We start from the raw sequence: 13496 nt of genomic DNA on the forward strand, positions 1-13496 counted from the left end.
CGTCACCGCAGCCTTGCACAGGAGTCCGGCTCCAGGGCAGCCACTGCCGGACCGCCTATGGCTCTCCTGGTGGCCTCATGTGGGCCCAGGGACCTGGTGCTGCCGGTCCCCGTGGTCCAGCTCCCAGCCTGGCGCCCTTCCCAGGCGCGAGGCTCCAAGGTGCAGCCTCAGGTGTCTGCTGCAGTCCTGAGAGTCATGTGCACCCCTCCTGGCCCTGCTGCCCTCCCTCCTCTTCCTTCTAGAATTTTCCTGGATTCCTTCCTGTCACTGCCCTGAACTCGCACCAGAGGCAGCTGGTGGTGTGGCCTGGGGCAGGTGTCTTTCTGGAGGCTGCAGTCTGGTTGCTCGGGGGATTTGAACCTGTGACCCCGACTCATGGCAGGCTGTGAAGTCTTGGGTACATGGACAAGTCTGCTGGCAAGGAAGGATCCTGTAGAGCCAGTGTCCACCGTGACCCCCACCCCCTTTCGCTCTGCCCCAGGACCTTGGCACTGGTTCCTGTGTGGAACGCAGCTCCACCCCCTTCCTCTTCACCCAGCTGTTGGCTACTGCACAGAGCTCACCATCCAAGGTCACTAAGATGTTCCTACTTCCAGCCCTGGAATACAGGGCCACAGAGGTGGGCTCCTGCTGCAGGTCCCGGACGCTCAGTGGCAGGGATGCCCGGTCTCGGCCCTGTGCTGCCTTTCCTGAGAAGTCTCTGCTTCTCCTGGGCCTTCTGTCTGTCTCTGTTGCGTCTGTCTGACTACTCCACCTCAGCAGTGCCAGGGGACCGGGCCCCTGGGTGGCAGCATGCCCACAGCAGCTGGGGCTCCCCAGACCGGTGGAGGGTGGAAGAGGGGCAGCCCGGGCGCCGGGTGCCGACAGGGAGCCACCCACACAGAGGCCCTGGTTTGCTGTGAGCCCTGGGGCCTCCGCCAGGTCCCCCGAGCAAAGCCACTTCCCCAGGTGACGGGAGCGTGTTGTGGGTTCCTCTTAAAACGAAGGGATCCCGTGGGTGGGGTTTCTCCTGGGGAGAGCCTACCCCTGGCCAGGCCTGGCCTCTGTCCCGCCCTCCCGGGGCCTGCTCCTGGCAGCCTCCCTGTGGCAGCTGAGGGTGGAAGAGGCGCAGGCGGGCAGCACCACCCACCCCGCCTTGGAAGACACCAGCTGCCCAGACCAGGCACGGGCGGTCTTTCCAGTTTGGGGAGGGAGAAGAGGGCAGAGCTGGGGTTTCCAGGGCCTCCCTCCCCAGGGTGGCCTGGTCCCCAGGTCTCCCCTGGGACCACTGGCTTTGGGGAGGAGTTTCCTGGGTTCCTGACGGCTGTCCACCGGGTCTTGGGGTGTTGGCGCTCCCCCTCCTGCCTGGTCCAGAGCCCACGGGGAGCCCCTTGAGCAGAGCGTCCTCCGTCCTTGGAGATGGACCACACCCTGTGACGCTCATTCCTGAGGAGCCCATCCCTTGCTTGGTGTCCCCCACCCACCAGGGACAGTCCCGTCCCTTGTTGCCAGGGCAGCCAAGTTAGAGCAGACACTCTGTGTCCTGTCCTTCTCCCCACTGGGGGCTGGGGCCGGCCTGGCAGGGGGACTTCACGGGGGCCTGGCTGCCCTGTACGTGTGTCTGTCTGTCTGTCTGTCAGGGAGAGGACCTGCTTCTCAGGAGGCTTTGTGACTCCCAGAAGGTGAACCACAGCTTGGAATTCCCGCATGCCCAGGCAGATCGCAGACCAGTGAGACAAGTCGGCCTCCTCCAGGACCGGCATTGTGACATTGTTGGGGATTGTGGCTCTGGGTGGCTGGAGGGTGAATGGGAACTGCTCTGGGTGTGCCGATGCCTGGGTGTGCCTTGGGAGTCTTGGGTGGGTGTCCCACGCACCCCTCTACCACTGGGCCCTGCCCTCCCCGATCCTGGGCATGATTCCGCCTCCACTGTCCCCAAGGCTGGCGTCTTGCTGTGTCCCCCCCCCCCCGGTCTCCTAGTGTGCTCAGGGCTTGGGGACAGGGACCGGGACCCTTCTGGACAGCCCAGCCCCCTTTCCTTGTCATCATCTTGAAGTTGGGGTGCCTCCAGGCTGGGGGCAGTGCTACAGACGCCCCAGCCAGCGGGCAGCCCAGGACAGGGGTGCCCTCTGCCCTGCTCACCCTGGAGGCTTGCTCCCTGGGCCCCTTGGCACACTGAGTTTTCTGTGAGCAGCTGGTTTGGGGACAGGGCTCAGCAGGGAAAGGGAAAGTTCTTATTGTAGGGTACACACACAGAAAAGGGGCCGCACTTATACAAGTGGAACCCGTGGGAGGGCTGGTGGGGTGTCCTGAGCCCCAGGCCCTCGCTGCCCCAGGGCTTTGGCCTGGCCTGGCTGGTTCCTCTCTCGGCCTCTCCCTGTGCCCCGTCCAGGGGGAGGGGCCACTCCCCAGCAGGTGGTCCCTGCAGGGGGGGGTTGGTCAGGGTGGACTGAAGCTGCCCGCCTTGGGTCTGCTGGGGCGGGGGGACCATGTTCTCTGCCTGGCCGTCTCTGTGAGGTTGGAGTGCAGGTGACAATGTCACATCTCACTGTTGGATTTCCTGTCTGTCTTCTCTGTGGTAAAATGTGCAAACCTTTACCATGGTTAAGGGCACAGGGCCGTGGCTGTCACTGCCACCCGCCTCCAGTACTCCATTTCGTCTTCCCAAAGGGAAACTCTGTCCCTGTTAAGCGTCGACTGACTAGCCTCCTGTCCCCACCGCTGGTACCTTCCGTCCTACTTTGAGTCTGACGGCTCCAGGGACTTCCCTATAAGTGGAGCCACACAGGATTGTCCTCTGTGACTGGCTTGTTTCGCTTACTATAGCGTCCTCTGGGCTCGTCTGTACAGCAGCACGTGTCGGGACTTCCTCCCTTTTTGTGGTTGAGTAATATTCCACTGGGTGGACAGAGGCATTTTATTGGTCTGTCCAGCCACCAGTGGATGCTTGGCTTGCTTCCACCTGCCTGAACACAGGTGTGAAAACATCTCTTCGAGACCCTGCTTCCAACACTTACGGACATCGATTCCACAGTAGAATTGCTGGGTCTTTTGGTGATTCGGTTTTTAATGTCGAGGAACCACTATACTCTTCCCACAGTGACCGGGCCAGTGCATGTTTCTCACTTCTCCAGGTCAGTGCCCATGCTGGTGATTTGGAGTTTTTATTAATTTTTTAATAGCAGGCATCCCAGGGGTTGTGAGGTGGCATCTCCTTGTAGTTTTGGTTCACGTTCCTCTGATGATCAGAGACCTGGCACACCTTTTCATGTGCTCATCAGCCACTTTATACTTATTCAGGGATGTGTCTGTTCAAGTCCTTCGCCCATTTTCGGATTGAGTATTTTGTCTGTTTCTTTGTTGTTGATTTTTAGAAGTTCTTTGTCTATTCCAGATAGTAAGCCCTTGTCAGAGGTTGACCAATCTGCAGAGTTTTCTGATGTTCTCTGGGTGGATTTTTACTCTGTGGTGGTGTCTGTTAGTGAGCTTCGTGTCGCCGTGACCACAATAACCGACAAGAACCGTGTAGAGCAGGAGGAGAATGTTTTGGCTCCCAGTGTCAGGGTTCAGCCTGTGGTGGGCCAACTCCATGGCTCTGGGCCCGGGGTGAGGCAGAACGGCATGGCGGAAGGTGTGGTGGAGGGAGGGGGAAGGGGCCAGGGACTAGAGTAGTCCTCCAGGCTTATCCCCAGTGACCTGCGTCCCTTCGCCACGCCCTGTCTGCCTGCACTTACCACCTAGTCCTTTCAGATTATCCACTCGATAAATGGGTTGACCCACCATGCGGTTGTGGCTCGTCACCCGGCCTGTCATCACCCGGTCATCTCACCTCTGAACATCCCTCATTATCTAACCCAGGAGCTTTTGGGGGGACACCTCATACCCAAACCATAACAATGTCTTTTGACCCCCCAAATTCTGAATTTTCGTTACTCCGACTCTTTGGCTTGGTTGCCTGTTTCTCCTGCTGTCGGATTTTCACCCTGTTGCCTCCTGCCACTGGGAACTGTAGCCCTGGTACCTGATGATGGTGGGGGGCTGGGGGGCGCCCTTGCTGGAGGGTGCTCCCGGCCTCAGGTCCGCCGAGTGCTGACGGCCGCTCCCCGGGCTCAACTGCTTGGCCCTGCACCTGGGAAGCCTCCCTGCTGGCCCAGGTGTCCCGGGGGAGTGCAGTCTGTCGTGAGCTCCCTTTTCAAAGGGCCCTTCTGGAGCGAGAGGGGAAGGGGGCCGGCCGGGTCCCCATCTGACGGTCACGAGGAGAGGGGGCGTTTTCTAGCGGGGCCTAGGGTGGCTTTTCAGGGGGCGAGGAACAGGCCAAGGCCGTGGGTCCAGGCGGGTGGTGCCAGGATGGGGCTGTGCAGCCCCCTGTCTGGGGCCGTGCACCGAGCAGGTGGGCAACGGCCCTCACCCTCTGCTTCTGTCCCACAGCCTCGCCGCTCCTGCTCTTTGCCAACCGCCGGGACGTGCGGCTGGTGGACGCTGGCGGAGTCAAGCTGGAGTCCACCATTGTGGTCAGCGGCCTGGAGGACGCAGCCGCCGTGGACTTCCAGTTCTCCAAGGGGGCTGTGTACTGGACGGACGTGAGCGAGGAGGCCATCAAGCAGACGTACCTCAACCACACGGGCGCGGCCACGCAGAATGTGGTCATCTCCGGCCTGGTCTCGCCCGATGGCCTGGCTTGCGACTGGGTCGGTAAGAAGCTGTACTGGACGGACTCGGAGACCAACCGCATCGAGGTGGCCAACCTCAACGGGACGTCCCGGAAGGTGCTCTTCTGGCAGGACCTTGACCAGCCTCGGGCCATCGCCCTGAACCCCGCACACGGGTAAACCTGCTGAGGCCTTCCAGGTTCTGGGGAGGGGCTGGTCTCCCGCTGGGATTGGCTCCTGTGTGAGAGACGAGGGCCGCTCACAGGCTCAGCTTTCAGAACTCACAGTGCGGCAACCTGTGCTGTCGCTGTGGGTTTGGATGCTGAGTAGCCCCGTGGCTGGGCCGGGCTGGGCGGCTGGGGATGCTGGGATCCCAGCAGGTGGGGATGCACTTGTGCTGTCTCATGGCCGCCTGGGCAGAAACCAGTGGAAGGTTCTAGTCACACCAGGAAGCAGAGCCTGCGGGCCCCGTGCGGCGTGCTGGTCTGTGTGAGCTCCTCTTGGCCCTGGAAGGTTGGGCAACTGTGGTCCAGGTGGTGGCCAGGCTAAGACGCCCGCGGGGTTGCAGGCCCGGGTGGTGGGTAGCTCTTTGGGAACAGTTTCCTCTGTCCCCCCAGCCCTCCCTCGCCTCTCCTCCCTGGGAAGTGGCACTGGGGTGTGCGTGGCCCGGGCAGTGTTGGTTCAGCCACAGGACGGCCAGAAGTCCCGAGCAGAGGCTGAGCTTTCCCGCCTGTGTCTTTCGCCTCGGGCCGTGGAGTTGGCGGTCACCAGACCTGTGAGAGGCTCAGCCTGGGTCCTACCAGCTGAGGTGGCTGCTTGGAGCTCCCGTGGGGCTCCCTGTGAGACCTCCCAGAGGTGGCTGTGATCTGTCCAGGCACAGGCGCCGTTGGGGGCTGTCCCCAGCTCAGGGGTGCTGTCTGAGCTCTGCAGACCCCTGGCTCCAGTCCTGGTGCCTTAGCTTGCTGTGACCGCCCTGCCCCGGGGTGACTCTAGTGTGCTGTCCGCACCTGCTCAGAAGCCGGGAAGGAGGTGAGGTTGGTGTGATTCTGCTCCATGCCTGGGTGTCTCCAGCTGTACAGAGGGTGACCATGAATGTGTCATACGTACAGGACGGCCGCAGAACTCAGAAGGTTTCGCTGCTGTTACAGTAAATGTAGTTTGTGGTCTCTGCGGCTGTGCAGCTGTCTCTTCGTACTTCTCTGAGGCTCTTGGCCATGGTGGTTGGGAGATGTGTGCTACTGCATCGGGAGGTGCTTGGTGGGAAGGATCTTGGTACTAGGTTAAAGGTGCTTGGTGCTAGGTGCTCAGTTGGGAGTGCTGGGTGCTTGGTTGGGAGTTCACGTCTCACGTCTGGTCTGGCTTTGCCTGAGCCATCTCTGAGGTCCAGACAGTCCCTGGGACTGACTTTCCTTATTAAAGTTTTGAATGGTCCATTTGTGTCCTAGTCTTTGAGTTTGAAGCCCTCCCCAGGATCCTACCTGCAGCTGTCCCGTTCCGTCCCTGCCCCAGGCAAGGTTGACCTGGGTCCTGCTGCCCTCAGCCTCTCGTCAGCCTTCCCCAGTCGTGTCACACGTCTGGGCAACCAGAGTGGCAGCCGGCGGGGGGGGGGGTGCTGTCTCCTAGTCATCAGAGTGAGGTGCGGACGCGGGACTGTGGCCCCCAATTCATGTGGGAACCTGATGGATTTTCAGGAGCCTCCTCTGTACCCTTAGTCACCAGGACAGAGGACTCCAGCCAGCCCACAGAAGCCTGGGGAGTCCCGCAGTGGGCAGCACCCTGAGGTGGGGTTGGTGCAGGGGAGGCCAGTGCTGTCAGAACTCCTGCTGTCCCCCCAGGCCCTCCTGTGCCACTGTCCCCTGTGGGTCCTTCCTCAGATGAGGGGACACCTGCTCTAGAATTGACAGGGGAGAAATGCACCTCGGCACGTACACAGTTGAGGGCCCCCAGCCGGGAGGCCCTGAGATGCAGCTCGGGGCGTCTGGGCTGCAGCGGCTGCAGGGGTCCAGCTAATGCCTGGTGAAACCCACCCCTCTTTAAAGCATGGGGCCCCGCTGTGGCCTCCTGGGAGGTGGAGTGCCCTCTTGGCTTCTGGCGGCCTGTGCCAGCATCAGAGACTGTGTGGGCGTGTCCGTGCCAAGTGGGTCTGGTGACCATCCGGCGTGCAGAGTCCCCATTTAAGGAGAGCAGCCTTCTCTATGGTGAAACTGGGGAAGGAACGTGAGTCCCTCCACGGTCCCTGAGCCTTGGCAGCTTCCGGCTGGTTTGTGTGGCCAGAGGGCCTCCTCTGGGGCAACCTGTGGGCCACGCCAGGTTGGGGCTCTCACTGACTTCTCAGTGGCTGGGGGACCCTGGGCTCTTTCCGGACTGTTGGGGGTGGACTCAGGGAGGGGAGGGTGTCTGTCCCCGACCCTCCAGCTGGGCACCAGTACCTTCAGGCCTCAGGCTGCCGGGAAGCGCTCACCCGCACGCTGGCCCTGCTGGGGACCGGGTGAGTCATCCGTGGCCTGGCTCAGGTAGCCAGGTGGCCATGCTGTGCTCCTGGAGCTGCCCCTCTGAGCACGCAGGACAGGTGCCGTTGGCCCGCGGAGCTCGGCGTCCTCGTCTGGAGTGGGTGCCCAGCCGGCCTTCCCTGTGTGGTCCAGTTCTCAGTCGCTGCATCCGTGGGAGGGCTGCCCTCGCCTCCTGGCCTCTGTGCAAGGAGGGGTGCATTTTCTATGAAGCCCCAACACCCTTGTCCCCACGGGTCCTGTCACAGCCCCTTGGGAGGCCTTGGTCCTGGATCAGAACTGACCGCTGCTGAGAGGCTGGGGGCATTCGGTAGGGGTGGCAGTGGCTTTAGAGATGCACAGTGGCAGTGGGGACAGCTGCTGTGCATCTAACCACCTTCCCTCTCCTGCTGTTGGAGACCCCCAAGGGACCTGGCTGAGCTGGCTTCCTGTTGTCCCGGCCACCACGTTGGCCCCTCACAGTTTGCTGAAACTAACAAAGTTTTACTTCTGCAGAGACGAGGCCAAGGTGGGGGACAGCTTGTCAGCGACTGGGGCGGGTGGGCGGGAGGAGAAGAGAGGTCACGGGCCCCATGGGGCCGTAGAGCCGGTCACTGTGCTCTGCTCGCAGGGGCCAGGAGAGGGAGGCCGGCTCCTTGAAGGGTGACCTGGGGCTGTGCCCTTCTCTAGCTGCTTGTCCTCAGCCTCTTGGGACAGGAGCCCCATGTCCTCTGGGCTGGTGCGACTCCCTCTGGGTCCCCTGAGGGGCCACACCCGGCACCTGTGCTCAGCCTGTGGTGGCAGTCTCTGGGTGTCAGCAGGGTGGCCCTGTGCTCCCTGGCGCTGGTGTCACTGTGTGTCTCTGGGATGTGTGTTCCTGCCTCTTGCTGGAGCCTGGAGAGGTGACCAGCAGCGCCCACTCCGGACGCCCAGGCCGCGCTGCCATCCTGTACGCACACGCGGGCTTTGCTCTTCTTAATAGACTATTTTCAGAACACTTTCGGGTACATAGAAATTAAGCAGAATGTGGGGTGCTTCGCACGCCCCCCAGCCACCTCCCCATGGGCTTCCGCCCCCAGCCACCTCCCCGTGGGCTCGCTGCAGAGCAGCATGTTACCACCTGTGAACCCAAGTGGTCTCCATCCTCGCCTGAGGTCCAAGGCTGACTTTGGGGGTGAGGTCCATGGTGCTGGTCTGTGGGTTTGGACAGCGTGTAGTGTCCTGCCTGCAGGAGAGCATCGCTGCCCCAAACCACTGGCACGCCACCTATCTGTCCCCCCCGCCCCGTCACCCCCATGGTGTGATCCGTGTGTATCTCACGTTTCCCAGGGTCACGCAGGTGTGACCCTGTGCCGTGAGGCCTTCTCCGCTCGGCTCTTTTGTATACGGGCATCTCGGCTCCCGGGGCCTCCTCCTGTGTGAGCGCTGACCAGTCCCGCCCTGCGCGCTCTGAACCACCTTTCAGAGGTGTATTCTCGGAGCTTCAGGAGCAGAAACCCCGGGTTTGCCCCGACACAGAACATGGAGCTTTCTAAGTAGCTCAGGACCCGCATGCTGAGCAGGTTGGAGATGCACCGTCAGGGCCGCACGTGGGGGTCACAGGGTGATGTCGTCGTCTTGGTCTGTGTGGGTCCCCAGGCCTCTGGGACCGGGTGAGTCACCCTGAGTCACGATATGCTTCTCACTGTTCTTGGGGACCATTTTGAGCTCTTAAGCTGTTGTGTCTTAAGCAGCATGTGACTGTCCAAATCCTCGGCTGAGCACTGCCCTCTGAACTCTGTCCTTGGTCACCCCTGATGGGAGAGCTGTCCGGGTGCTCGTCAGAGGTGAGACCCGTACACGGCTCTGTGAGCTCTCCTCTCGTCCCCCTCCCCACTAGGTACATGTACTGGACAGACTGGGGGGAGACGCCCCGGATCGAGCGCGCGGGAATGGACGGCAGCACCCGGAAGATCATTGTGGATTCAGATATTTACTGGCCTAACGGGCTGACCATCGACCTGGAGGAGCAGAAGCTGTACTGGGCTGATGCCAAGCTCAGCTTCATCCATCGCGCCAACCTGGACGGTTCCTTCCGGTGAGTGACCGCCAGCCAGGGGCACTCCCCACCCCACCCAGCACCCTGCTGCCCCCAGGGTGTTCAAAGGTGAGCCTTCTTAGCTCAGGGCCGAGGCTGTCATCTGAAGCTCTGGGGACCTGAGGAATTCAGAACATGTTTTGCTGCCAAATGAGTGACAGAAGCTTTCAATTTTCAGAATGTTTTGAATTTCAGAATTGCAGTAAGGACTTGTGGCCTGATAGGGCTGTGAAGGGCTCACCTGGCCACGTGCATACCACCCCGCCCTGCCATAGGCATCCCAAGGGCGGCAGCAGGCCTGAATCTTAGTATCTCTGTAAACCCCAGTCTTGCCAGAGGGCTTTGCACATAGTAGATGCTCAGTAAAATGGGTCAAATGAGTAAGTGACTAGGGAGGATTTTTCCTGCATTGGGTAATTGCTTTTAGGGCTTTCTGGGTTACTCAGCTTTAGCAGCCCGCTGCTTCATTACTCTTTAGATAGTGTCCTCGTGTGCAGGTGAAGGCAGTTTACTCTCGGCCACGCACTGCCTGCCTACTCTGCACCAAGTCTGGGGGATCCTCCTGGGAGGGCAGAACCTGTGTGCACTGGCCTGGCAGGAGTGGATCCAAGGTTGGAGGTGACCCTTCCTGGGAGGTCTCTGGCTGAATCTCTGCAAACACAGGCGCGTGCCCACTTGCACAGACTTGTGGACATCACACCACACCGGCCTCCCGTGCTAAGTGTCTGTTGCTGTGTAACCACAGGCCCTGAAATTCGCAGCCTAAACCAGCACGTGCGTGTCTTTGCAGGGAGGGGTTGGCAGTCAGGAGCAGCTTCGCCAGGCAGTTCTGGCTCAGGTTAGAGGTCAGCCAGGGCTTCTTCATCTAAAGGCGTGACTGACCTGCAAGGCCCCGTTTCAGGCTCACTTTGGGGACTGGAGGCCTCCGTGCCTCCTGGGTCTCCTGCAGCCTGCATCTTGGCTGTTTTGACACATTGTCCCCTCACCCCCGAGAGCACAGGTCAGCTACACAGGGGGACCATGGTTCTTGGGAGCCAGAGGTCCTGCTCTTAGAAACGCTGCCGGCTGGGGGTGCCCGGGTCAAGGGTCATTGCATGTGGCCTCTTTGCTGGGCCTTCTAAGCACTTGGAGAAGAAGACCTTCTTCTCGTGCTGAGGCCAAGTTCAGTTTCCCCTGGGACCGTTGTCCGCGGGCTCTCGGGGATGAGCCGGTGCCTCTGCTGCCTCTGCACTGGGCTGCGAGGCCTCATCGGCCTCCCCTGGCCTCGCTGGCCTCGCCTCTCAGCGGGGCTTCTCCTGGCTGCTGCCTTCACCCTCTGCCTCCCCTCTGCAGGCAGAAGGTGGTGGAGGGCAGCCTGACACACCCCTTTGCCCTGACGCTCTCTGGGGACACTCTGTACTGGACGGACTGGCAGACCCGCTCCATCCACGCCTGTAACAAGAGGACCGGGGAGAAGAGGAAGGAGATCCTCAGCGCCCTCTACTCCCCCATGGACATCCAGGTGCTCAGCCAGGAGCGGCAGCCTTCCTGTGAGTGCCTGGTGGGCCCAGGTGGGGTGGCCAGGTGGAGTCCGCCCTCCCCTGGGGAGACGCTGTGTGGCCCTCCTGCAGCAGGTCAGAGCCTCTTCCCCTGCAGAAGCCACGTTGGGGGCGGGGGAAGTGTCTTCCAAGGGCAGTTGCTGGGCTGGAGGGGGTGTGCGTGGAGCTGGGCAATCTGGGCCGGTGGACAGGGGCCCTCTGGAGAGCTCACGTGGGGCTACTTCCAGGCTCCGAGGTGGCCGTGGGATTTCCAGAGGCCCAAAGTGGGATTTGTGTGAAGAGTCTGCTCTGAGTTGGTGGCGCTCAGCCTGATGCTGAGACGGGTGACCTGAGGGGCCAGCAGGGACCCAGAATGGGGATTTCTAGCCAAGCCATCGTAGAAGGCTTGAACTTGGAACTCCAAAGCAGGGGTGCAGAGGGAACAACCGTCCTCCGTAGGGGCTAGGGCGAGGGCGGGGCTCCCTGGAGTTGGTTCCCTGAGAACAGCCCTCACTCCCCAGCCAGCGTGGGCAGGTGGCGTCCCTGCAGCCAGGCTGTTCCGTTAACTGTGTTTCAGGGCGCGGAGTCCACCCTACCCCGGGCAGCAGGGCTCCTAGGAGCATTTGTTGAGTTTCATTTGCTCCTGGTTGCAGAAGGGCTTGGGGAGAGGCTGAGCTTGGCCCCCCGAGAGGCTCCTCCAGGCCTGAGCACGGTTACCACCATGGAGCCCGCAGGGTCCTGGCACGTGAAGGGGACAGAGCTCTCCTCTTGGGGGTCCCCCACTGTTGCCACTCGGGCAGGTCCTGGGCTTCTGCTCTTGGTGTGAGGAGGACAGCTCTCTTGGGGGCCTGGCGGGGGGAAGGTTTTCTTGCTGGAGGAGCCCAGGGTGGGGAGAGTGTCCACTCCAGGGGCAGAAACGGGGCTGGGAAAGTCGTGGCCAGTTTTGGAGAAACCACAGGGCAGCTGATGAGGCCGAAGGCTGACTTGGCGGGTGGTCAGTGGTGAGGTGGAATGGACTAGTCCCCAGGAGGAAGGGTCCTAATGTCACTGGAGGGTGGCACCAGGGCAGAGGGGCACACCCTGTCTGAGGGGTGGACGAGGAGGCCGGATACTGTCTTGCTTGGCATCAAAGGGCAGGGCAGGGGTGGGGTCTGGGTGGTCATGAGGGCCACCGACCCTGTTCTGGAACTTTCTCTGTTTTCCCCAGTCCACACGCAGTGCGAGGAGGACAACGGCGGCTGCTCCCACCTGTGCCTTCTGTCCCCGAGGGAACCCTTCTACACCTGTGCCTGTCCCACGGGCGTGCAGCTGCAGGAGGACGGCCGGACGTGCAAGGCAGGTGAGGCCGCGCGGCCTGGGCTGGGCTGGGCTGGCCTGGCAGGAGGTGCTGTGGCCAGCCAGGTGCCCCAAAGGAGACACGGGTCAGCGTGGCCAAGTCTGTATCCAGGCGGGCGTCCCCTGGATACAGACTGCTGGGACCTGCCAGCCACCGCGGGGCTCCGTCTCCTGCTCTCTGCTCCTTCACGTGCCTCCGTGGGGACAGGGACTTGCGGTTCGTCTTTGTCCCTGCGTCTGATTTCACGGCGTCTCGGCTGCTGCTGTCCGTTGTGGAGATCCAGGCCCAGCGTCCTTCCTGGGGACTGTCCTCCGGCTGCCTGGACATGGTTCCCTCTATCCCGTGTGCACGGGTGACTTTGCTTCAGAGGCCTTGCCCCCACCCTGTGCTCGCCGTCCTGGGCCCTGGCCGCCGTGGGGCTCCTGTTGCGATTGTCCTGCAGTGAGCCAGTGTCCCCCTCTGTGGCGCCTGCTGAGTTTCCGGGTGTCAGGCTCAGGGTGGGCTTTTGGGGAGTCGTCCCGTCACAGGGCTGCTTCAGGCTCGGCTCAGCTGGTCTGGCTTGTGGGGCCGAGGTCGGGGCCTGTCGGCTGAGGGGGTCAGTAGCAGAAGTCAGGAAAGTGGCATCCGTAGGATCAGCCCCATTTTGTGGAGGTGACAGGGCCCAGCTGGTGGGGGTTGGGGAAGGGTCCTGCTTCTGCACCTTCTTCCACTCGAAGGAAGGAAGGCAGGGGCTTCTCACGGCGGCTGGCTCCCAGCAGACCGCCCGGGCCGGGTCTCCCTGTGCTGGAGCCTGTGGGGGAGGGACTGCGCCCCTGGGGCCAGCTGCTGCCCAGGCCCCTGGGGGGTCTGCCTCCGTGTGCGGTGGTGGGTGGGGGCCGTGGTCTGGTGGGGTGGGGTCTCCCCTCTGCCCCTGGCAGGACTCTGGCTTCGGGGAGGACTCTCGGGGGTCTCGGTGGGCGGCTTCTCTTTCCTAGAACGGCGCGTCTTAGGTGGAGGTGACTCTGCTGTTCCACCTCAGGGCCGTCAGCTGTTCTGCTGCCCCAGGGCACAGTTGGGCTGTTGTCCCCAGTTAAGGCCTTGCTTTCCTGAGTTGGGGGAAAGAGGGGCACCACCTTTGTAGAGAGGTGGGGACCCACCCTCTGGTTCTCTTCCAGTGGGACTCCAGCTGCTCAGAGCTGGGGGCTGCCTAAGAAGCTCCGTGACTGCTGTGTGCATCCATCCACCCGCCTGCCCACCTGCTGTCCACCCGCCTGCCCACCTGCCATCTACCCACCTGCCCACCCATCCATTCACTTGTTCATCCTTTTGCTCATTTAGAGCATTTAATGAGCACTTGCTGTGTGCTGCACGATTCTAGGCACTTGGTACCCTGGAGAGAGCCGTGCAAACAAAATTTCTGGCCTCTGGAGCTTATGCTGGTGGACCAGGGTGGGAGGTGGGGAGTGATGGACT

General features: G+C 61.8%; 1 protein-coding gene across 1 annotated transcript in view; it reads left to right on the forward strand.

The window, feature by feature from the left end:
* Positions 1-13496, forward strand: part of LRP5 (LDL receptor related protein 5) — a 96616-nt gene that overhangs the window by 25779 nt on the left and 57341 nt on the right. Inside the window, exons 2-5 of the mRNA XM_081263152.1 lie at positions 4408-4804; positions 8994-9191; positions 10524-10720; positions 11916-12047. Of these exons, the coding sequence (XP_081119278.1) occupies positions 4408-4804; positions 8994-9191; positions 10524-10720; positions 11916-12047 (924 nt within the window). The remainder of the gene's footprint in view (positions 1-4407; positions 4805-8993; positions 9192-10523; positions 10721-11915; positions 12048-13496) is intronic.

Source organism: Spermophilus citellus (assembly GCF_964194105.1).
Source record: "Spermophilus citellus genome assembly, chromosome: 2".
NCBI classification, from domain to species: Eukaryota; Metazoa; Chordata; class Mammalia; order Rodentia; family Sciuridae; genus Spermophilus; species Spermophilus citellus.